This window comes from Cyanistes caeruleus, chromosome 1, assembly GCF_971803275.1.
Source record: "Cyanistes caeruleus chromosome 1, bCyaCae1.hap1.1, whole genome shotgun sequence".
In the NCBI taxonomy this organism is placed as follows: domain Eukaryota; kingdom Metazoa; phylum Chordata; class Aves; order Passeriformes; family Paridae; genus Cyanistes; species Cyanistes caeruleus.
In genome coordinates this window covers 597,426-619,655 of record NC_141701.1, presented here as the reverse complement: position 1 = coordinate 619,655, position 22,230 = coordinate 597,426, and the positions used below count along the sequence as shown (strand labels likewise).

Here is a 22,230-nt window from a genome sequence, read left to right as displayed (position 1 = left end):
CCAAATTTTCCCCCAAACTCCCCGGTTTTCCCCCCTTCGCCTCCTTTATTTCCCCAAATTCCCCCATTTTACCCCAAATCCCCACATTTTCCCCCCAAAAACCCCAATTTTTCCCCTTTTGCCCCCCAAACCCCCATTTTTTCCCCTTTTTTCCCCTTTTTTTCCCCTTTTTTTGCCCCAAACTCCTCGTTTTTCCCCCTAAACTCCCCTTTTTTCCCTAAATCCCCCAATTTTCCCCCCCAAAAAAACCCCAATTTTCCCCCAAACTCCCCCGGGTTTTGCCCCCTTTACCCCAAATCCCCCCATTATTCATTTGGCCCCGCCCATTTCCCCATTTGGCCCCGCCCACTCTGCGTTTGAGGGTCGCCCACCGCCCCTCAGGCCCCGCCCACTCGCCCACTGGCCCCGCCCACCGCCCTTTGGTCCCGCCCACTCCCCGTTTGATCCCATCGCCCCATTGGCCCCGCCCATCGCTCCCTTTGGCCCCGCCCATCGCTCCCTTTGGCCCCGCCCCCCCGCACGGCGCCCCCTGGCGGGGCGGAGCCGCTCGATCGATGTCTCTGCGCTCCGCTCCCCGCCCTGGCCGCGCGCTCCGGCAGCGATTGAGCGGCCTGGCCCTCCGCGCTGCCGCAGGTTTTGGGGGAAATTTGGGGAATTTTGGGGAATTTGGGGCATTTTGGGGGATTTGGGGCATTTTGGGGGATTTGGGGGATTTGGGGGAGGGTTGGGGGTCCCGGAGGGCACAGGGCGGTGTGGGGCCGGCCTGGGGGTGCGGGGGGAGCTCGGTGTGGGGGCGTTGGGGAGGGGCAGGGACTGGGCCCTGAGGGGGATTTGGGGCTCGGGGGGTGGGGAGGGGGCTCGGGGGGGATTTGGGGTGAGGAGGGGGCTCGGGGGGCTCTGTGAGGTGAGGAGGGGGCTCGGGGAGCTCAGGGGGTGAGGAGGGGGCTCGGGGGGGTTTGGGGTGAGGAGGGGGCTCAGGGGTCTCTATGGGGTGGGGAGGGGTCTCAAGGAGCTCAGGGGGTCTCTATGGGGTGGGGAGGGGGCTCAGGGGTCTCTATGGGGTCCCCCTGACCCCCGGGACCCCTCCCCAGCCCCCCGAAGACCCCCAGCCCCCCCCATGGGGCTGCTGTCGGACCCCCAGTGCCGGCGGGCGCTGGCCCGGCTCGTGCTGCGCCTCAACACCCCCCTCTGGTGAGTGGGGGTCCCCAAAACCCCCCTGGGGGTCCCCAAAACCTCCTGGGGTCCCCAAAACCCCCGGGGGGTCCCCAAAACCCCTCAACACCCCCCTCTGGTGAGTGGGGGTCCCCAAAACCCCCCTGGGGTCCCCAAAACCCCCCTGGGGTCCTCAACACCCCCCTGGGGGTCCCCAAAACCCCTCAACACCCCCCTCTGGTGAGTGGGGGTCCCCAAAACCCCCCTGGGGTCCTCAACACCCCCCTCTGGTGAGTGGGGGTCCCCAAAACCCCTCAACACCCCCCTCTGGTGAGTGGGGGTCCCCAAAACCCCCCCTGGGGTCCCCAAAACCCCCCTGGGGGTCCCCAAAACCCCCTGGGGGTCCCGGGGGGTCCCCAAAACCCCCCTGGGGTGAGTCCTGGGGGACTTTGGGGGGCTTGGGGGTAATTCTGGGGTGTCAGGGGTGATTTTGGGGTGCTGATATCGGATTTTGGGGTGCTGATATCAAATTTTGGGGTGCTGATATCGGATTTTGGGGTGCTGATATCAAATTTTGGGGTGCTGATACCGGATTTTGGGGTGCTGATATCAAATTTTGGGGTGCTCATTTTGGATTTTGGGGTGCTGATATCAGATTCTGGGGCGTCAGTACCGGATTTTGGGGTGCTGATATCAGATTTTGGGGTGCTGATTTCAGATTTTGGGGTGCTGATATCGGATTTTGGGGTGCTGATATCAGATTTTGGGGTGTCAGGGGTGATTTTGGGGTGCTGATATCAGATTTTGGGGTGCTGATATCAGATTTTGGGGTGCTGATATCGGATTTTGGGGTGCTGATATCGGATTTTGGGGTACCAATGATGATTTTGGGGTGCCCCTGCAGCATCCTGAGTTACCTGTCGGGTCTCACCTGGTTCCTGCTGCCCCCCCTGGGGTTACCTGTGGGGCTGGGCTGGGTTTGGGGTGTCAGGGCTGGGTTTGGGGTGCTGATATCAGATTTTGGGGTGCTGATATCAGATTTTGGGGTGCTGATATCGGATTTTGGGGGGCTGATATCAGTTTTGGGGTTCCCCTGCAGTGTCCTGAGTTACCTGTCGGGTCTCACCTGGTTCCTGCTGCTGCCCCTGGGTGTTACCTGTGGGGCTGGGCTGGGTTTGGGGTGTCAGGGCTGGCTTTGGGGTGTCAGTACCGGATTTTGGGGTGCTGATTTTGGATTTTGGGGTTCCCCTGCAGTGTCCTGAGTTACCTGTCGGGTCTCACCTGGTTCCTGCTGCTCCCTGCCCTGGCCCCCCGCACGTACCTGTGGGGCTGGGCTGAGTTTGGGGTGTCAGTACCAGATTTTGGGGTGCTGATTTTGGATTTTGGGGTGCTGATTTTGGATTTTGGGGTGCTGATATCGGATTTTGGGGTTGCCCCTGCAGTGTCCTGAGTTACCTGTCGGGTCTCACCTGGTTCCTGCTGCTCCCTGCCCTGGCCCCCCGCACGTACCTGTGGGGCTGGGCTGAGTTTGGGGTGTCAGTACCAGATTTTGGGGTGCTGATTTTGGATTTTGGGGTGCTGATTTTGGATTTTGGGGTGCTGATATCGGATTTTGGGGTTGCCCCTGCAGTGTCCTGAGTTACCTGTCGGGTCTCACCTGGTTCCTGCTGCTCCCTGCCCTGGCCCCCCGCACGTACCTGTGGGGCTGGGCTGAGTTTGGGGTGTCAGGGCTGGGTTTGGGGTGTCAGTACCAGATTTTGGGGTGCTGATTTTGGATTTTGGGGTGCCCCCGCAGCGTCCTGAGTTACCTGTCGGGTCTCACCTGGTTCCTGCTGCTCCCAGCCCTGGCCCCCCGCACGTACCTGTCCGAGAACGCCATGGGCTCCACCATGGTGGGGGAGGGCTCCGAGCTCGGCCCCCGCGCCCTCAGCCTGGCCCGGGAGTTCGGGGGGCACAAGAGGAAAGTGGGGTGAGAATGGGGGGTCTGGGGTCTGGGGGTTTGGGGAGGGGGTTTGGGGTCTGGGGAGGGGTCTGGGGGTTTGGGGAGGGGGTTTGGGGTCTGGGGAGGGGTCTGGGGGTTTGGGGAGGGGTCTGAGAGGGGTCTGGGGAGGGGTCTGGGGTGAGAATGGGGGGATTTGGGGTCTGGGGAGGGGTCTGGGGTCAGGGTTTGGGGTCTGGGGTCACAGCCGGGAGTTCGGGGGGCACAAGAGGAAAGTGGGGTGAGAATGGGGGGGTTTGGGGTCTGGGGAGGGGTCTGGGGAGGGGTCTGGGGTGAGAATGGGGGGTTTAGAGTCTGGGGAGGGGTCTGAGGTTTGGGGAGGGGTCTGGGGTCTGGGTCTGGGGTCACAGCTGGGAGTTCGGGGGGCACAAGAGGAAAGTGGGGTGAGAACGGGGGGTCTGGGGAGGGGTCTGGGGGTTTGGGGAGGGGTCTGGGGTCTGGGGAGGGGGTTTGGGATCTGGGGAGGGGTCTGGGGTGAGAACGGGGGGGGTTGGGGTCTGGGGGTTTGGGGAGGGGGTTTGGGGTCTGGGGAGGGGTCTGGGGGTCTGGGGAGGGGTCTGGGGTCTGGGGAGGGGTCTGGGGGTTTGGGGTCAAGGTTTGGGGTCTGGGGTGAGAACGGGGGGTCTGGGGAGGGGTTTGGGGTCTGGGGTCACACCTGGGGATTCAGGGGGCACAAGAGGAAAGTGGGGTGAGAACGGGGGGGTTTGGGGAGGGGTCTGGGGGTTTGGGGAGGGGTCTGGGGTGAGAATGGGGGGGTCTGGGGAGGGGTCTGGGGAGGGGTCTGGGGAGGGGTTTGGGGAGGGGTCTGGGGTCAGGATTTGGGGAGGGGTTTGGGGTCTGGGGTCACAGCCGGGAGTTCGGGGGGCACAAGAAGAAAGGGGTGAGAGTGGGGGGGCTTTGGGGAGATTTTGGGGTTTGGGGAGGGGTCTTGGGTCAGGGTTTGGGGTGGTTTGGGGGTTGGTTCGGGGGATGTTTTGGGGTTCGGGGGATGTTTTGGGGTTAATTTGGGATAATTTGGGATAATTTGGGATAATTTGGGATATCGGAATTCCAGGGGAATGCCGGTGGAGTGGCTGGAGCAGACGATGTTCCAGCTGGGGCTCCAGGGGTTTGGGGTGGTTTGGGGTTCAGGGATGGTTTGGGGGTTGGTTTGGGGGTTGGTTTGGGGGATGTTTTGGGGTTCAGGGGATGTTTTGGGGTTAATTTGGGATAATTTGGGATATCGGAATTCCAGGGGAATGCCGGTGGAGTGGCTGGAGCAGACGATGTTCCAGCTGGGGCTCCAGGGGTTTGGGGTGGTTTGGGGTTCAGGGGGGGTTCAGGGGGGGTTCAGGGGGGGTTCAGGGGATGTTTTGGGGTTCGGGGGATGTTTTGGGGTTAATTTGGGATAATTTGGGATAATTTGGGATATCAGAATTCCCAGAATTCCAGAGGAATGCCGGTGGAGTGGCTGGAGCAGACGATGTTCCAGCTGGGGCTCCAGGGGTTTGGGGTGGTTTGGGATGGTTGGGGGTTCAGGGGGGGTTCGGGGGATGTTTTGGGGTTCAGGGGATGATTTGGGGTTAATTTGGGATAATTTGGGATATCAGAATTCCCGGAATTCCAGGGGAATGCCGGTGGAGTGGCTGGAGCAGACGATGTTCCAGCTGGGGCTCGAGGGGTTTGGGGTGGTTTGGGGTTCAGGGGGGGTTCAGGGGGGGTTCAGGGGGGGTTCAGGGGGGGTTCAGGGGGGGTTCAGGGGATGTTTTGGGGTTCAGGGGTTGTTTTGGGGTTAATTTGGGATAATTTGGGATATTGGAATTCCAGGGGAATGCCGGTGGAGTGGCTGGAGCAGACGATGTTCCAGCTGGGGCTCCAGGGGTTTGGGGTGGTTTGGGGTTCAGGGATGGTTTGGGGGTTGGTTTGGGGGATGTTTTGGGGTTCAGGGGATGTTTTGGGGTTCAGGGGTTGTTTTGGGGTTAATTTGGGATAATTTGGGATTCCCAAATTCCCGGAATTCCAGGGGAATGCCGGTGGAGTGGCTGGAGCAGACGATGTTCCAGCTGGGGCTCCAGGGGTTTGGGGTGGTTTGGGGTTCAGGGGGGGTTCAGGGGATGTTTTGGGGTTCAGGGGATGTTTTGGGGTTCAGGGGATGTTTTGGGGTTCAGGGAATAATTTGGGATATCAGAATTCCCGGAATTCCAGGGGAATGCCGGTGGAGTGGCTGGAGCAGACGATGTTCCAGCTGGGGCTCCAGGGGTTTGGGATGGTTTGGGGTTCAGGGGATGTTTTGGGGTTCAGGGGATGATTTGGGGTTAATTTGGGATAATTTGGAATTCCCAAATTCCCGGAATTCCAGGGGAATGCCGGTGGAGTGGCTGGAGCAGACGATGTTCCAGCTGGGGCTCCAGGGGTTTGGGGTGGTTTGGGATGGTTTGGGGTTCAGGGGTTGGTTTGGGGGATGTTTTGGGGTTCAGGGGATGTTTTGGGGTTAATTTGGGATAATTTGGGATATCAGAATTCCCGGAATTCCAGAGGAATGCCTGTGGAGTGGCTGGAGCAGACGATGTTCCAGCTGGGGCTCCAGGGGTTTGGGATGGTTTGGGGTTCAGGGATGGTTTGGGGGTTGGTTTGGGGGATGTTTTGGGGTTCAGGGGATGTTTTGGGGTTCAGGGGATGTTTTGGGGTTAATTTGGGATAATTTGGGATATCGGAATTCCAGGGGAATGCCGGTGGAGTGGCTGGAGCAGACGATGTTCCAGCTGGGGCTCCAGGGGTTTGGGGTTCAGGGGGGGTTCAGGGGATGTTTTGGGGTTCAGGGGATGTTTTGGGGTTAATTTGGGATAATTTGGGATATCGGAATTCCAGGGGGATGCCTGTGGAGTGGCTGGAGCAGACGATGTTCCAGCTGGGGCTCCAGGGGTTTGGGATGGTTTGGGGTGGTTTGGGGTTCAGGGGGGGTTCAGGGATGGTTCAGGGGATGTTTTGGGGTTCAGGGGATGTTTTGGGGTATCCCAAATTCCCGGAATTCCAGGGGAATGCCTGTGGAGTGGCTGGAGCAGACGATGTTCCAGCTGGGGCTCCAGGGGTTTGGGGGTTGGTTCGGGGGATGTTTTGGGGTTCAGGGATGGTTCAGGGATGGTTCAGGGGATGATTTGGGGTTAATTTGGGATAATTTGGGATAATTTGGGATATCAGAATTCCCGGAATTCCAGGGGAATGCCGGTGGAGTGGCTGGAGCAGACGATGTTCCAGCTGGGGCTCGAGGTCCATCGCCAGCCCTTCAGCCGAACCCTGCCCTTCCCTGACGAGGCCCACGAGCGCTACGTGCGGAAACTGAACTGGGGGAACTGGGGAAACTGGGGAAACTGGGGGGGCTGGACTGGGGGGACTGGGCTGGGGGGGCTGAACTGGGGGGCTGGGGGGGCTGAGGGGGCTGGGGAACTGGGGGGGCTGGACTGGGGGGGCTGGGCTGGGGGGACTGGGCTGGGGGGCTGGACTGGGGGGCTGGGGGGCTGGACTGGGGGGGCTGGACTGGGGGGGCTGGGGGGGCTGGACTGGGGGGGCTGGACTGGGGGGGCTGGACTGGGGGGGGCTGAACTGGGGGGCTGAGCTGGGCAAACTGGGGGAACTGGGGGGACTGGGGGGAACTGGGGGAACTGGGGGGGCTGAACTGGGAGAGCTGGGGGGGCTGGGGGGGCTGAACTGGGGGGACTGGGGGGGCTGAACTGGGGGGACTGGGGAAACTGGGAGCACTGGGAGAACTGGGAGAGCTGGGGGGAACTGGGGGAACTGGGAGAGCTGGGGGGACTGGGGGGGCTGAACTGGGAGAGCTGGGGGGGCTCAACTGGGAGAGCTGGCGGGAACTGGGGGAACTGGGGGAACTGGGAGAGCTCAGCTGGGAGAGCTGGGAGAGCTGGGGGGGCTCAACTGGGCAAACTGGGGGAACTGGGAGAGCTGGGGGGACTGGGGGGGCTCAACTGGGAGAGCTGGGGGGAACTGGGAGCACCAGGGGGCTGAACTGGGGATACTGGGCAAACTGGGAGAGCTGAACTGGGCAAACTGGGAGAACTGGGGAAACTGGGGGGGCGGAACTGGGGGGACTGGGGGGGGCGAAACTGGGGGGACTGGGGGGCACTGGGGGGGCACTTGGTGACATTTGGGGTCCCTAGGGTTGCTCAGGGATGCTGGGGGTTCCATTTTGGGTCTGGGGTCCCAGTTTGGGTCTGGGGTCCCAGTTTGGGTCTGGGGTCCCAGTTCGGCTCTGGGGTCCCAGTTTGAGGTCCCAGTTTCGGTCTGGGGTCCCGTTTGGGTCTGGGGTCCCATTTGGGTCTGGGGTTCCTGGGGTGGGTCTGGGGTCCCTGGGGTGGGTCTGGGGTCCCTGGGGTGGGTCTGGGGTCCTGGTGTAACCCCCCCGTTCCCCCCCAGCTGGTTCGGGGTACCAACGTTTTCGGGGTGCTCCGTGCCCCCCGCGCCCCCAGCACCGAGGCTCTGCTGCTGCTCTGGGGTCCCATTTGGGTCTGGGGTCCCATTTGGGTCTGGGGTCCCTGGGGTGGGTCTGGGGTCTCACTGTACCCGTTTCCCCCAGCTGGTTCGGGGTACCAACGTTTTTGGGGTGCTCCGTGCCCCCCGCGCCCCCAGCACCGAGGCTCTGCTGCTGCTCTGGGGTCCCATTTGGGTCTGGGGTCCCATTTGGGTCTGGGGTCTCTCAGTGGGTCTGGGGTCTCACTTTAACCCCGTTCCCCCCAGCTGGTTCGGGGTACCAACGTTTTTGGGGTGCTCCGTGCCCCCCGCGCCCCCAGCACCGAGGCTCTGCTGCTGCTCGTGCCCTGCTCCGAGGGCAGCACCAACAACCAGGCCGTGGGGCTACTGCTGGCCCTGGCGGGCTACTGCCGGGGTGAGGGGGGCTAGTGAACTGGGGAGGGGGCTACTGACCTGGGGAGGGGGCTACTGACCTGGGGAGGGGGCTACTGCCGGGGTGAGGGGGCTACTGACCTGGGGAGGGGCTACTGACCTGGGGAGGGGGCTACTGCTGGCCCTGGCGGGCTACTGCCGGGGTGAGGGGGGCTACTGACCTGGGGAGGGGGCTACTGACCTGGGGAGGGGGCTAGTGAACTGGGGAGGGGGCTAGTGAACGGGGGAGGGGGCTACTGACCTGGGGAGGGGGCTACTGCCGGGGTGAGGGGGCTACTGACCTGGGGAGGGGGCTACTGACCTGGGGAGGGGGCTAGTGAACTGGGGAGGGGGCTAGTGAACTGGGGAGGGGGCTAGTGAACGGGGGAGGGGGCTACTGACCTGGGGAGGGGGCTACTGAACTGGGGAGGGGGCTACTGCTGGCCCTGGCGGGCTACTGCAGGGGTGAGGGGGGCTACTGACCTGGGGAGGGGGCTACTGACCTGGGGAGGGGGCTGCTGGTCCATACTGGTCCATACTGGTCTATACTGGTCCCAGGTCAGATTTACTGGTCCATACTGGTCAATGTTAATCTGTACTGGTCCGTACTGGTCCATACTGGTCCATACTGGTCCGTACTGGTCTGTACTGGTCCGTACTGGTCCGTACTGGCCCATACTGGTCCGTACTGGTCCGTACTGGTCTGTACTGGTCCGTACTGGTCCATACTGGTCCGTACCGGTCTGTACTGGTCCATACTGGTCCATACTGGTCTGTACTGGTCCGTACTGGTCCGTACTGGTGTGTACTGGTCCGTACTGGTCCGTACTGGTCTATACTGGTCCGTACTGGTCCCAGGTCAGATTTACTGGGCCAAGGACATCATCTTCCTGCTGAGTGACCACGACCTGCTGGGGACACAGGCCTGGCTGGAGGCCTACCATGACCTCAACCTTACTGGTGAGACTGGGAGCACTGGGGAGCCTTACTGGGGGGACTGGGGAGACTGGGGAGCCTTACTGGGGGGACTGGGGAGACTGGGGGGGACTGGGGGGGACTGGGGGGGACTGGGGAGCCTTACTGGGGAGACTGGGGGGGGCTGGGGAGCCTTACTGGGGAGACTGGGGGGGGCTGGGGAGCCTTACTGGGGAGACTGGGGAGACTGGGGAGCCTTACTGGGGATACTGGGAGCACTGGGGAGCCTTACTGGGGAGACTGGGAGCACTGGGGAGCCTTACTGGGGGGACTGGGAGGGACTGGGGAGCCTTACTGGGGGGACTGGGAGGGACTGGGGAGACTGGGGAGCCTTACTGGGGAGACTGGGGAGACTGGGAGGGACTGGGGAACCTTACTGGTGAGACTGGGGGGGGCTGGGGAGCCTTACTGGGGAGACTGGGAGGGACTGGGGAGACTGGGGAGCCTTCCTGGGGAGACTGGGGGCACTGGGGAGCGTTACTGGGGAGACTGGGGGCACTGGGGAGCGTTACTGGGGAGACTGGGGGCACTGGGGAGACTGGGGGGACTGGGAGGGACTGGGGGGGACTGGGAGCACTGGGGAGCCTTACTGGGAGCACTGGGAGGGACTGGGGAGCCTTACTGGGGAGACTGGGAGGGACTGGGGAGACTGGGGAGCCTTACTGGGAGCACTGGGAGGGACTGGGGAGCCTTACTGGGGAGACTGGGGGGACTGGGAGCACTGGGAGGGGCTGGAGTGAGCTCGGCTGGAGCGGGGCCTGGCCAGTGACCGGGGGGGGGTCATGGGGGGGTCCCGTGGGGGTCCTGTGGTCACTCTGGGGGTCCTGTGGTCACTCTGGGGGTCCTGTGGTCACTCTGGGGGTCCCGTGGGGGTCCTGTGGTCACTCTGGGGGTCACTCTGGGGGTCCTGTGGTCACTCTGGGGGTCTCCTGGGGGTCCTGTGGTCACTCTGGGGGTCCCGTGGGGGTCCCGTGGTCACTCTGGGGGTCCTGTGGTCACTCTGGGGATCCCGTGGGGGTCCTGTGGTCACTCTGGGGGTCCTGTGGGGGTCCTGTGGTTACTCTGAGGGTCCTGTGGGGGTCCTGTGGTCACTCTGTGGGTCACTCTGGGGGTCCCGTGGTCACTCTGGGGGTCACTCTGGGGGTCCTGTGGTCACTCTGAGGGTCCTGTGGGGGTCCTGTGGTCACTCTGGGGGTCACTCTGGGGGTCCCGTGGTCACTCTGGGGGTCACTCTGGGGGTCCTGTGGTCACTCTGGGGGTCACTCTGGGGGTCCCGTGGTCACTCTGGGGGTCCTGTGGTCACTCTGGGGGTCCTGTGGTCACTCTGGGGGTCACTCTGGGGGTCACTCTGGGGGTCACTCTGGGGGTCACTCTGGGGGTCCCGTGGTCACTCTGGGGGTCCTGTGGTCACTCTGGGGGTCTCCTGGGGGTCCTGTGGTCACTTTGGGGGTCCTGTGGGGGTCCTGTGGTCACTTTGGGGGTCCCGTGGGGGTCCTGTGGTCACTCTGGGGGTCCTGTGGGGGTCCTGTGGTCACTCTGGGGGTCCTGTGGGGGTCCTGTGGTTACTCTGAGGGTCCTGTGGGGGTCCCGTGGTCACTCTGGGGGTCACTCTGGGGGTCCTGTGGTCACTCTGGGGGTCACTCTGGGGGTCCCGTGGTCACTCTGGGGGTCCTGTGGTCACTCTGGGGGTCACTCTGGGGGTCCCGTGGTCACTCTGGGGGTCCCATGGTCACTCTGGGGGTCCTGTGGTCACTCTGGGGGTCCCGTGGGGGTCCTGTGGTCACTCTGGGGGTCCCGTGGTCACTCTGGGGGTCACTCTGGGGGTCACTCTGGGGGTCACTCTGGGGGTCACTCTGGGGGTCCCGTGGTCACTCTGGGGGTCCCATGGTCACTCTGGGGGTCACTCTGGGGGTCTCACAGGGGTCTCTCTCCCCAGGAATTCACTCTGGGGGTCTCTCTGGCCGGGCTGGGGCCATCCAGGCCGCTCTGGCCCTGGAGCTCAGCTCGGACACAGTGACCAGTGTGGACATGGGGGTCACTCTGGGGGTCCTGTGGTCACTCTGGGGGTCACTCTGGGGGTCACTCTGGGGGTCTCACGGGGGTCTCTCTCCCCAGGGATCAGCTCTGGGGGTCTCTCGGGCCGGGCTGGGGCCATCCAGGCCGCTCTGGCCCTGGAGCTCAGCTCGGACGTGCTGACCAGCGTGGACATGGGGGTGTCACAGGGGTCACTCTGGGGGTCCCGTGGTCACTCTGGGGGTGTCACGGGGGTCTCACGGGGGTCTCTCTCCCCAGGGATCAGCTCTGGGGGTCTCTCTGGCCGGGCTGGGGCCATCCAGGCCGCTCTGGCCCTGGAGCTCAGCTCGGACACAGTGACCAGTGTGGACATGGGGGTCACTCTGGGGGTCCTGTGGTCACTCTGGGGGTCACTCTGGGGGTCACTCTGGGGGTCTCACGGGGGTCTCTCTCCCCAGGGATCAGCTCTGGGGGTCTCTCGGGCCGGGCTGGGGCCATCCAGGCCGCTCTGGCCCTGGAGCTCAGCTCGGACGTGCTGACCAGCGTGGACATGGGGGTGTCACAGGGGTCACTCTGGGGGTCCCGTGGTCACTCTGGGGGTGTCACGGGGGTCTCACGGGGGTCTCTCTCCCCAGGGATCAGCTCTGGGGGTCTCTCTGGCCGGGCTGGGGCCATCCAGGCCGCTCTGGCCCTGGAGCTCAGCTCGGACGTGCTGACCAGCGTGGACGTGGCCGTGGAGGGGCTCAATGGGCAGCTGCCCAACCTGGACCTGCTCAACCTCTTCCACTCCTTCTGCCAGAAGAACGGGCTGCTCTGCACCTTCCAGGGGCAGGTCAGGGGTCTGGGGGCTTCCCTGGGGCTTCCCTGGGGGTCTGGGGGCTGCTCTGCACCTTCCAGGGACAGGTCAGGGGTCTGGGGGCTGCTCTGGGGGTCTGGGGGCTGCTCTGCACCTTCCAGGGGCAGGTCAGGGGTCTGGGGGCTTCCCTGGGGGCTGCTCTGCACCTTCCAGGGACAGGTGGGGTCTGGGGGCTTCCCTGGGGGTCTGGGGGCTGCTCTGCACCTTCCAGGGACAGGTGGGGTCTGGGGGCTTCCCTGGGGGTCTGGGGGCTGCTCTGCACCTTCCAGGGACAGGTCAGGGGTCTGGGGGCTTCCCTGGGGGTCTGGGGGCTGCTCTGCACCTTCCAGGGGCAGGTCAGGGGGTCTGGGGGCTTCCCTGGGGGTCTGGGGGCTTCCATGGGGGTCTGGGGGCTTCCCTGGGGGCTGCTCTGCACCTTCCAGGGACAGGTCAGGGGTCTGGGGGCTTCGGGGGGCTTCCCTGGGGGTCTGGGGGCTACCCGGGGGGCTGCTCTGCACCTTCCAGGGACAGGTCAGGGGTCTGGGGGCTTCCCGGGGGGTCTGGGGGCTTCCCTGGGGGTCTGGGGGCTTCCCTGGGGGCTGCTCTGCACCTTCCAGGGACAGGTGGGGTCTGGGGGCTTCCCTGGGGGTCTGGGGGCTGCTCTGCACCTTCCAGGGACAGGTCAGGGGTCTGGGGGCTTCCCTGGGGGTCTGGGGGCTTCCCTGGGGGTCTGGGGGCTTCCCGGGGGGTCTGGGGGTACAGGGGGGTCCCTGGGGGTCCCTGGGGGTCTCTGACAGCCCCCTCCCCACAGCTGCCCCCCCCGGAGGGTCCCTCGGGCCCCTCTTTCAGCCACAGCCTGCGGACCCTGGGGCTGGGGGGACACGGGGGGGTCTGGGGGGCACAGGGGGGCACAGAGGGGTCTGGGGGTCCCTGGGGGGGTCTGGGGGTCCCTGGGGGTCTCTGACAGCCCCCTCCCCACAGCTGCCCCCCCCGGAGGGCCCCTCGGGCCCCTCTTTCAGCCACAGCCTGCGGACCCTGGGGCTGGGGGGCACAGGGGGGGTCTGGGGGGGCACAGGGGGATTTGGGGGTCTCTGACAGCCCCCTCCCCACAGCTGCCCCCCCCGGAGGGTCCCTCGGGCCCCTCTTTCAGCCACAGCCTGCGGACCCTGGGGCTGGGGGGGCACAGGGGGGGTTTGGGGGGTCTGGGGGCTGCTCTGGGGGTCCCTGGGGGTCTCTGACAGCCCCCTCCCCACAGCTGCCCCCCCCGGAGGGTCCCTCGGGCCCCTCTTTCAGCCACAGCCTGCGGACCCTGGGGCTGATGCTGCTGGGCCAGGCCGGGGGGGCTCCCGGGGGGGCTCACGGGCTCTTCCTGCGCTTCCGCATCGAGGCCCTGACCCTGCGGGGCATCAACAGCTTCCGGCAGCACAAGTTCGACCTGGGGGCCCTGGGCAGGTCAGGGGGGTCCTGGGGGGGATTTGGGGGGTCCTGGGGGGTCCTGGGGGGGATTTGGGGGGGATTTGGGGGGGATTTGGGGGGTCCTGGAGGGGTTTGGGGGGTCCCGGGGGTCCCTGACCCTGCGGGGCATCAACAGCTTCCGGCAGCACAAGTTCGACCTGGGGGCCCTGGGCAGGTCAGGGGGGTCCTGGGGGGTCCTGGGGGGTCCTGGGGGGGATTTGGGGGGTCCTGGGGGGGATCTGGGGGGTCCTGGGGGGTCCTGGGGGGGATTTGGGGGGTCCTGGGGGGGATCTGGGGGGTCCTGGGGGGTCCTGGGGGGTCCTGGGGGGTCCTGGGGGTCCCTGACCCTGCGGGGCATCAACAGCTTCCGGCAGCACAAGTTCGACCTGGGGGCCCTGGGCAGGTCAGGGGGGTCCTGGGGGGGATTTGGGGGGTCCTGGGGGGGATTTGGGGGGTCCTGGGGGGGATTTGGGGGTCCCAGGGGTCCTGTGGGGGATTTGGGGGGTCCTGGAGGGGTTTGGGGGTCCCAGGGGTCCCTGACCCTGCGGGGCATCAACAGCTTCCGGCAGCACAAGTTCGACCTGGGGGCCCTGGGCAGGTCAGGGGGGTCCTGGGGGGGATTTGGGGGGGTCCCTGGGGTCCTGGGGGGGATTTGGGGGGTCCTGGAGGGGTTTGGGGAGTCCTGGGGGTCCTGGGGGTCCTGGGGGGTCCCTGACCCTGCGGGGCATCAACAGCTTCCGGCAGCACAAGTTCGACCTGGGGGCCCTGGGCAGGTCAGGGGGGTCCTGGGGGGGTCCTGGGGGGATTTGGGGGGTCCTGGGGGGGTTTGGGGGGGGATTTGGGGGTCCCAGGGGTCCCTGACCCTGCGGGGCATCAACAGCTTCTGGCAGCATAGGTTGGATTTGGGGGCCCTGGGCAGGTCAGGGGGGTCCTGGGGGGGATTTGGGGGGGATTTGGGGGGTCCTGGGGGGGATTTGGGGGTCCTGGGGGGTCCTGGGGGGTCCTGGGGGGATCCTGGGGGGATTTGGGGGGTCCTGGGGGGCATTTAGAGGGTCCTGGGAGGGATTTGGGGGGGATCTGGGGGGTCCTGGGGGGGATCTGGGGGGTCCTGGGGGGGATTTGGGGGGTCCTGGGGGGTCCTGGGGGGGATCTGGGGGGTCCTGGGGGGGATTTGGGGGGTCCTGGGGGGATTTGGGGGATCCCAGAGAGGTTTGGGGGGGATTTGGAAGGTCCTGGGGGATCCCAGGGGGTCCTGGGGGAGATTTGGGGAGGGTTTGGGGGGTCCTGGATGGGGTTTGGGGGTCCCGGGGGAATTTGGGGGATCCCAGGGGGTCCCGGGGGGATTTGGGGGGAGTTTTGGGATTCCCGGGGGGATCCCAGATGCTCCTGGAGGAGTTTTGGGGTGTTTTTGGGGTATTTTGAGGGTTTTGGGGTGTTTTGGGGGTGTTTTTGGGGTATTTTGAGGGTTTTGAGTTGTTTTGGGGTGTTTTTGGGGTATTTGATGTGTTTTTGGGGTGTTTTTGGGGTATTTTGAGGATTTTGGGGGTGTTTTTGGGGTATTTGATGTGTTTTGTGGGTATTTTGAGGGTTTTGAGGTGTTTTTGGGGTGTTTTGGGGGTATTTTGAGGGTTTTGGGGTGTTTTTGGGGTGTTTTTGGGGGTATTTTGAGGGTTTAGGGGTGTTTTGGGGTGTTTTGGGGGTATTTTGAGGGTTTTGAGGTGTTTTGGGGTGTTTTGGGGGTATTTTGAGGGTTTAGGGGTGTTTTTGGAGTGGTTTTGGTTTATTTGGAGGTTCCTGGATGGATTTTGGGGTGGTTTTGGGGTGTTTGGGGTGTTTTGGGGGTGTTTTGGGGTTATTTTGAGGGCTTTGTGGTGGTTTTGGGTGTTTTTGGGGTATTTTGAGGGTTTTGGGGTGTTTTGGGGGTATTTGGGGTGGTTTTGGAGCGGTTTTGGGTTATTTGGAGGTTCCTGGGTGGGTTTTGGGGTGGTTTTGGGGTATTTGGGGTGGTTTTCAGTATTGGCAGGTTCCTGGAGAGATTTTGGGGGGTATTTTGAGGGGTTTGGGGGTATTTGGGATGTTTTTGGTGCATTTTTGGGGTGTTTTTGGGCAATTTGGAGGTCTCTGGGTGGGTTTTGGGGTGTTTTGGGGGTATTTGAGGAGTTTTTGGGGGCATTTGGGGTGTTTTGGGGATTTTTTTGGGGTGTTTTTGGGGTATTTGGAGGTTTCTGGATGGGTTTTGGGGTGTTTTTGGGGTGCTTTGGGGTGTTTTTGGGGTATTTTGAGGGTTTAGAGGTGTTTTGGGGTGTTTTTGGGGGTATTTTGAGGTGTTTTTGGGGTATTTTGAGGGTTTTGGGGTGTTTTTGGGGTGTTTTGGGGTGGTTTTGGGGTATTTTGAGGTTTTGAGGTGTTTTGGGGATATTTGATGTGTTTTTGGGGTGTTTTGGGGTGTTTTTGGGGTATTTTGAGGGTTTTGGGGTGTTTTTGGGGTGTTTTTGGGGTATTTCATGTGTTTTTGGGGTGTTTCGGGGTGTTTTTGGGGTGTTTTTGGCTTATTTTGACGTTCCTGGATGCATTCCATGCTCTCTCCCAGGGAAGAATTCCCGGGGCTCTCCCCCCCCCACCCCCATACCCAGAGAACATTCCAGAAAGGGACCCCTCTGCAGGGCCAGGGGGGTCCCAGGGGGTTCCCCGGGATTTGGGGAGGGGTCTGCGTGCCCCTGAGCCCCCTCCCCACGCAGGACCCTGGAGGGAATGTTCCGGAAGCTGAACAATCTCCTGGAGCGGCTGCACCAATCCTATTTCCTCTACCTGCTGCCGTCGCTGGCGCGCTTCGCGTCCATCGGCTGCTACGCGCCCGCCCTGGGGCTGCTGCTGCTGGTGCTGGCCCTCAGGATATCCCGGGGTGAAAATGGGTGAAAATGGGGGAAAACGGGGAGAAACGGTGAAAAAAACGGGGAGAAACGGTGAAAAAATGGGGAAAAACGGCGAAGAAACGGCCAAAAACGGGGGAAAAATGGGGATTTGGGAGGGAAAAATGTGTGCCCACCCTGGGGCTGCTGCTGCTGGTGCTGGCCCTCAGGATATCCCGGGGGGAAACGGGGTGAAAACGGGGGAAAACGGGAAAAAACGGGGAGAAACGGTGAAAAAACGGGGAAAAACGGTGAAAAAATGGGGAAAAACGGTGAAGAAACGGCCAAAAACGGGGCAAAAATGGGGATTTGGGGGTCAGAAATGGGGGTTTGTTTGTGTCCACCCTGGGGCTGCTGCTGCTGGTGCTGGCCCTCTGGATATCCCGGGAAATGGGGGGAAAACGGGGGAAAACGGGAAAAAACGGGGAGAAACGGTGAAAAAACGGGGAAAAATGGTGAAGAAACGGCCAAAAACGGGGGGAAAATGGGGATTTGGGGGTCAGAAATGGGGAGTTTCTGTGTGCCCGCCCTGGGGCTGCTGCTGCTGGTGCTGGCCCTCAGGATATCCCGGGGAAATGGGGGGAAATCGGGGGAAAACGGGAAAAAACGGGAAAAAACGGGGAGAAACGGTGAAAAAATGGGGAAAAATGGTGAAAAAATGGCCAAAAATGGGGGAAAAATGGGGATTTGGGAGGGAAAAATGTGTGCCCGCCCTGGGGCTGCTGCTGCTGGTGCTGGCCCTCAGGATATCCCGGGGAAATGGGGGGAAAATGGGGGAAAACGGGAAAAAACGGGGAAAAAATGGGAAAAAACGGTGAAAAAATGGGGAAAACGGGGGAAAAATGGGGAAAAACGGGGGAAAAATGGGGAAAAACAGTGAAAAAATGGGGATTTGGGAGGGAAAAATGTGTGCTCGCCCTGGGGCTGCTGCTGCTGGTGCTGGCCCTCAGGATATCCCGGGTGAAATTGGGGTGAAATCGGGGGAAAACGGGAAAAAACGGGGAGAAACGGTGAAAAAATGGGGAAAAATGGGGAAAAAATGGGGAGAAACAGGGGAAAAATGGGGAAAAACAGTGAAAAAATGGGGATTTGGGAGGGAAAAATGTGTGCCCGCCCTGGGGCTGCTGCTGCTGGTGCTGGCCCTCAGGATATCCCGGGGAAATGGGGGGAAATCGGGGGAAAACGGGAAAAAACGGGAAAAAATGGTGAAAAAACGGGGAAAAACGGTGAAAAAACGGCCAAAAACGGGGCAAAAATGGGGATTTGGGAGGGAAAAATGTGTGCCCGCCCTGGGGCTGCTGGTGCTGGCCCTCAGGATATCCCGGGGTGAAATGGGGTGAAATCGGGGGAAAATGGGAAAAAACGGGGAAAAAATGGGGAGAAACGGTGAAAAAATGGGGAAAACGGTGAAGAAACGGCCAAAACCGGGGGAAAAATGGGGATTTGGGGGTCAGAAATGGGGAGTTTCTGTGTGCCCGCCCTGGGGCTGCTGCTGCTGGTGCTGGCCCTCGGGATATCCCGGGGAAATGGGGGGAAATCGGGGGAAAACGGGAAAAAATGGGGGAAAATGGGGAAAAAACGGCCAAAAAAGGTGAAAAAATGGGGAAAAATGGGGGAAAAATGGGGTTTTGGGGGTCAGAAATGGGGGTTTGTTTGTGCCCGCCCTGGGGCTGCTGCTGCTGGTGCTGGCCCTCAGGATATCCCGGGAAATGGGGGGAAAATGGGGGAAAACGGGAAAAAACGGGGAGAAACGGGGAAAAAACGGTGAAAAAATGGGGAAAAACGGTGAAAAAACGGGGAAAAACGGTGAAGAAACGGCCAAAAACGGGGGAAAAATGGGGATTTGGGAGGGAAAAATGTGTGCCCGCCCTGGGGCTGCTGGTGCTGGCCCTCAGGATATCCCGGGGAAATGGGGGGAAATCGGGAAAAAATGGGGAGAAATGGGGAAAAACGGTGAAAAAATGGGGAAAAATGGTGAAGAAACGACCAAAACCGGGGCAAAAATGGGGATTTGGGGGTCAGAAATGTGGTTTTGTTTGTGCCCGCCCTGGGGCTGCTGCTGCTGGTGCTGGCCCTCGGGATATCCCGGGAAATGGGGGGAAAACGGGGGAAAACGGGAAAAACGGGAAAAAATGGGGAAAATGGGGAAAAAACGGCCAAAAACGGGGGAAAAATGGTTGGAAATGGGGTGAAAATGGGGGTCTGGGGGTCTGGGGTGTCCGGGGGGGGTCAGGGGGTTTTGGGGGTGTCTGGGGGGGTCGGGGGGTTTTGGGGGGTGTCTGGGGGGTTTTGGGGGGTCGGGGGGGTTTTGGGGGGTCAGGGGGTTTTGGGGGGGTGTCTGGGGGGGTTCTGGGGGGGTGTCCGGGGGTCCCGGCGCTTTCCTTGACCCCTCCCCCACGCCCTGGACCTGTGGATGCGGCTGAGCCGGAGCGAGGAGGGGGATGGGGACCCCCCGGCTGGGGAGGTGAGGAGACCCCAGACCCACCCTGGGACCCCAGACCCACCCTGGGACCCCCGGGACCCCCAATCCTGACCCCAAACCCACCCTGGGACCCCAGACCCACCCTGGGACCCCCGGGACCCCCAATCCTGACCCCAAACCCACCCTGGGACCCCCAATCCTGACCCCTGGGACCCCAGACCCACCCTGGGAGCCCCTGGGACCTCCACCCTGACCCCAGACCCACCCTGGGACCCCCAATCCTGACCCCTGGGACCCCAATCCTGACCCCAAACCCACCCTGGGACCCCCAATCCTGACCCCTGGGACCCCAGACCCACCCTGGGACCCCAGACCCACCCTGGGACCCCCACCCTGACCCCAGACCCACCCTGGGACCCCCTGGGACCCCCACCCTGACCCCAGACCCACCCTGGGACCCCTAATCCTGACCCCTGGGACCCCCAGGACCCCCACCCTGACCCCCTTGTGCCCCCAGCCCCGCGGGGGGTGTCTGTGGCTGGTGCCCCCCGTGCTGGTGTCGGGGGCTGCGGGGGCTGCCCTGCACCCCCTGGGACCCCCTGGGACCCCCTGGGACCCCCTGGGACCCCCTGGGACCCCCAGGACCCCCAATCCTGACCCCCTTGTGCCCCCAGCCCCGCGGGGGGTGTCTGTGGCTGGTGCCCCCCGTGCTGGTGTCGGGGGCTGCGGGGGCTGCCCTGCACCTGCTGGGACCCCCGGGACCCCCACCCTGACCCTGAACCCCCCCTGGGACCCCCTGGGACCCCCAGGGACCCCCACCCTGACCCCAAACCCACCCTGGGACCCCAATTCTGACCCCCAATGTGCCCCCAGCCCCGCGGGGGGTGTCTGTGGCTGGTGCCCCCCGTGCTGGTGTCGGGGGCTGCGGGGGCTGCCCTGCACCTGCTGCCCGTGCGGGGCCAGGCCGTGGCCACCCAGCACTTCCCGGTGGGCGAGGCCGAGGCCGTGGTGCTGGCCCTGATCGGCATCTACGTGGCTGGGATGGCCCTGCCCCACAGCACGCACAGGTAAATGGGGCTGGGGGCTGTAAATGGGGCTGGGGGCTGTAAATGGGGCTGGGGGCTGTAAATGGGGGCTGTAAATGGGGCTGGGGGCTGTAAATGGGGGCTGTAAATGGGGCTGGGGGCTGGCCCTGATCGGCATCTACGTGGCTGGGATGGCCCTGCCCCACAGCATGCACAGGTAAATGGGGCTGGGGGCTTCAGATGGGGCTGGGGGCTTCAAATGGGGCTGGGGGCTTCAAATGGGGCTGTAAATGGGGCTGGGGGCTGTAAATGGGGCTGGGGGCTGGCCCTGATCGGCATCTACGTGGCTGGGATGGCCCTGCCCCACAGCACGCACAGGTAATGGGTCTGGGGGCTGTAAATGGGGCTGGGGGCTTCAAATGGGGGCTGTAAATGGGTCTGGGGGCTGTAAATGGGTCTGGGGGCTGTAAATGGGGCTGGGGGCTGTAAATGGGGCTGGGGGCTGTAAATGGGGCTGGGGGCTGTAAATGGGGCTGGGGGCTGTAAATGGGGGCTGTAAATGGGGCTGGGGGCTGTAAATGGGGGCTGTAAATGGGGCTGGGGGCTGGCCCTGATCGGCATCTACGTGGCTGGGATGGCTCTGCCCCACAGCACGCACAGGTAATGGGGCTGGGGTCCCTAAATGGGGCTGGGGGCTGTAAATGGGGCTGTAAATGGGGCTGGGGGCTGTAAATGGGGCTGGGGGCTTCAAATGGGGCTGGGGGCTGGCCCTGATCGGCATCTACGTGGCTGGGATGGCCCTGCCCCACAGCACGCACAGGTAAATGGGTCTGGGGTCCCTAAATGGGGCTGGGGGCTTCAGATGGGGCTGGGGGCTGTAAATGGGTCTGGGGGCTGTAAATGGGGCTGGGGGCTTCAGATGGGGGCTGTAAATGGGGCTGGGGGCTGTAAATGGGGGCTGTAAATGGGGCTGGGGGCTGTAAATGGGGCTGGGGGCTGGCCCTGATCGGCATCTACGTGGCTGGGATGGCCCTGCCCCACAGCACGCACAGGTAATGGGTCTGGGGTCCCTAAATGGGGCTGGGGGCTTCAGATGGGGCTGGGGGCTGTAAATGGGGCTGGGGGCTGTAAATGGGGGCTGTAAATGGGTCTGGGGGCTGTAAATGGGGGCTGTAAATGGGTCTGGGGGCTGTAAATGGGGGCTGTAAATGGGGGCTGTAAATGGGGGCTGTAAATGGGGCTGGGGGCTGTAAATGGGGGCTGTAAATGGGGGCTGTAAATGGGGTCTGTAAATGGGGCTGGGGGCTGTAAATGGGGGCTGTAAATGGGGCTGGGGGCTGTAAATGGGGGCTGTAAATGGGGTCTGTAAATGGGGCTGGGGGCTGTAAATGGGGGCTGTAAATGGGGCTGGGGTCCCTAAATGGGTCTGGGGGCTGTAAATGGGGTTTCAGTTGTTGGGGTTGAGGTCAGAGATCACTCAGGGGTCACTCAGGGGTCAGTGGGGTAACTCAGGGTCACTCAGGGGTCACTCTGGGGTCAGTGGGGTCACTCAGGGTCACTCAGGGGTCACTCAGGGGTCAGTGGGGTCACTCAGGGTCACTCAGTGGTCTCTCAGTGGTCAGTGGTCAGTGGGGTCAGTGGTCACTCAGTGGGGTCAGTGGGGTCAGTGGGGTCAGTGGGGTCAGTGGTCACTCAGTGGTCACTCAGTGGTCACTCAGTGGTCACTCTCTCCCAGGGCCCTGTCCGGAGGTGGTCAGCGGGCCTGGATGACCCTCAAGCTGCTGGGGTGGGGTCAGTGGGGTCAGTGGTCAGTGGGGTCAGTGGGGTCAGTGGTCACTCAGTGGTCAGTGGTCAGTGGTCACTCTGTCCCCAGGGCCCTGTCCGGAGGCGGTCAGCGGGCCTGGATGACCCTCAAGCTGCTGGGGGTGGGGTCAGTGGTCAGTGGTCAGTGAGGTCAGTGGTCAGTGGGGTCAGTGGTCAGTGGTCACTCAGTGGTCAGTGGTCACTCAGTGGTCACTCTCTCCCAGGGCCCTGTCCGGAGGCGGTCAGCGGGCCTGGATGACCCTCAAGCTGCTGGGGTGGGGTCAGTGGGGTCAGTGGTCACTCAGTGGTCAGTGGTCACTCAGTGGTCAGTGGTCACTCTCTCCCAGGGCCCTGTCCGGAGGCGGTCAGCGGGCCTGGATGACCCTCAAGCTGCTGGGGTGGGGTCAGTGGGGTCAGTGGTCACTCAGTGGTCACTCAGTGGTCAGTGGTCACTCAGTGGTCACTCTCTCCCAGGGCCCTGTCCGGAGGCGGTCAGCGGGCCTGGATGACCCTCAAGCTGCTGGGGTGGGGTCAGTGGGGTCAGTGGGGTCGGTGGGGTCAGTGGTCAGTGGTCACTCAGTGGTCAGTGGTCAGTGGTCACTCTCTCCCAGGGCCCTGTCCGGAGGCGGTCAGCGGGCCTGGATGACCCTCAAGCTGCTGGGGTGGGGTCAGTGGGGTCAGTGGTCAGTGGGGTCAGTGGTCAGTGGGGTCAGTGGTCAGTGGTCAGTGGTCACTCTCTGCAGGGCCCTGTCCGGAGGCGGTCAGCGGGC

The 22,230-nt window shown here is 63.1% G+C and overlaps 1 protein-coding gene across 1 annotated transcript in view; it reads left to right on the top strand.

Annotated features, from left to right (window-relative positions):
• Nucleotides 1–444: 444 nt before the first annotated feature.
• The window catches only part of GPAA1 (glycosylphosphatidylinositol anchor attachment 1), a 25,636-nt gene continuing 3,850 nt past the window's right edge, over nt 445–22,230 (top strand). The window contains exons 1-11 of the mRNA XM_086866492.1: nt 445–633; nt 1,092–1,191; nt 2,948–3,121; nt 6,346–6,457; nt 7,880–8,027; nt 8,882–8,983; nt 11,647–11,843; nt 13,102–13,298; nt 16,040–16,193; nt 18,609–18,674; nt 19,506–19,699. Of these exons, the coding sequence (XP_086722618.1) occupies nt 555–633; nt 1,092–1,191; nt 2,948–3,121; nt 6,346–6,457; nt 7,880–8,027; nt 8,882–8,983; nt 11,647–11,843; nt 13,102–13,298; nt 16,040–16,193; nt 18,609–18,674; nt 19,506–19,699 (1,523 nt within the window). The 5' untranslated portion in view covers nt 445–554. The remainder of the gene's footprint in view (nt 634–1,091; nt 1,192–2,947; nt 3,122–6,345; nt 6,458–7,879; nt 8,028–8,881; nt 8,984–11,646; nt 11,844–13,101; nt 13,299–16,039; nt 16,194–18,608; nt 18,675–19,505; nt 19,700–22,230) is intronic.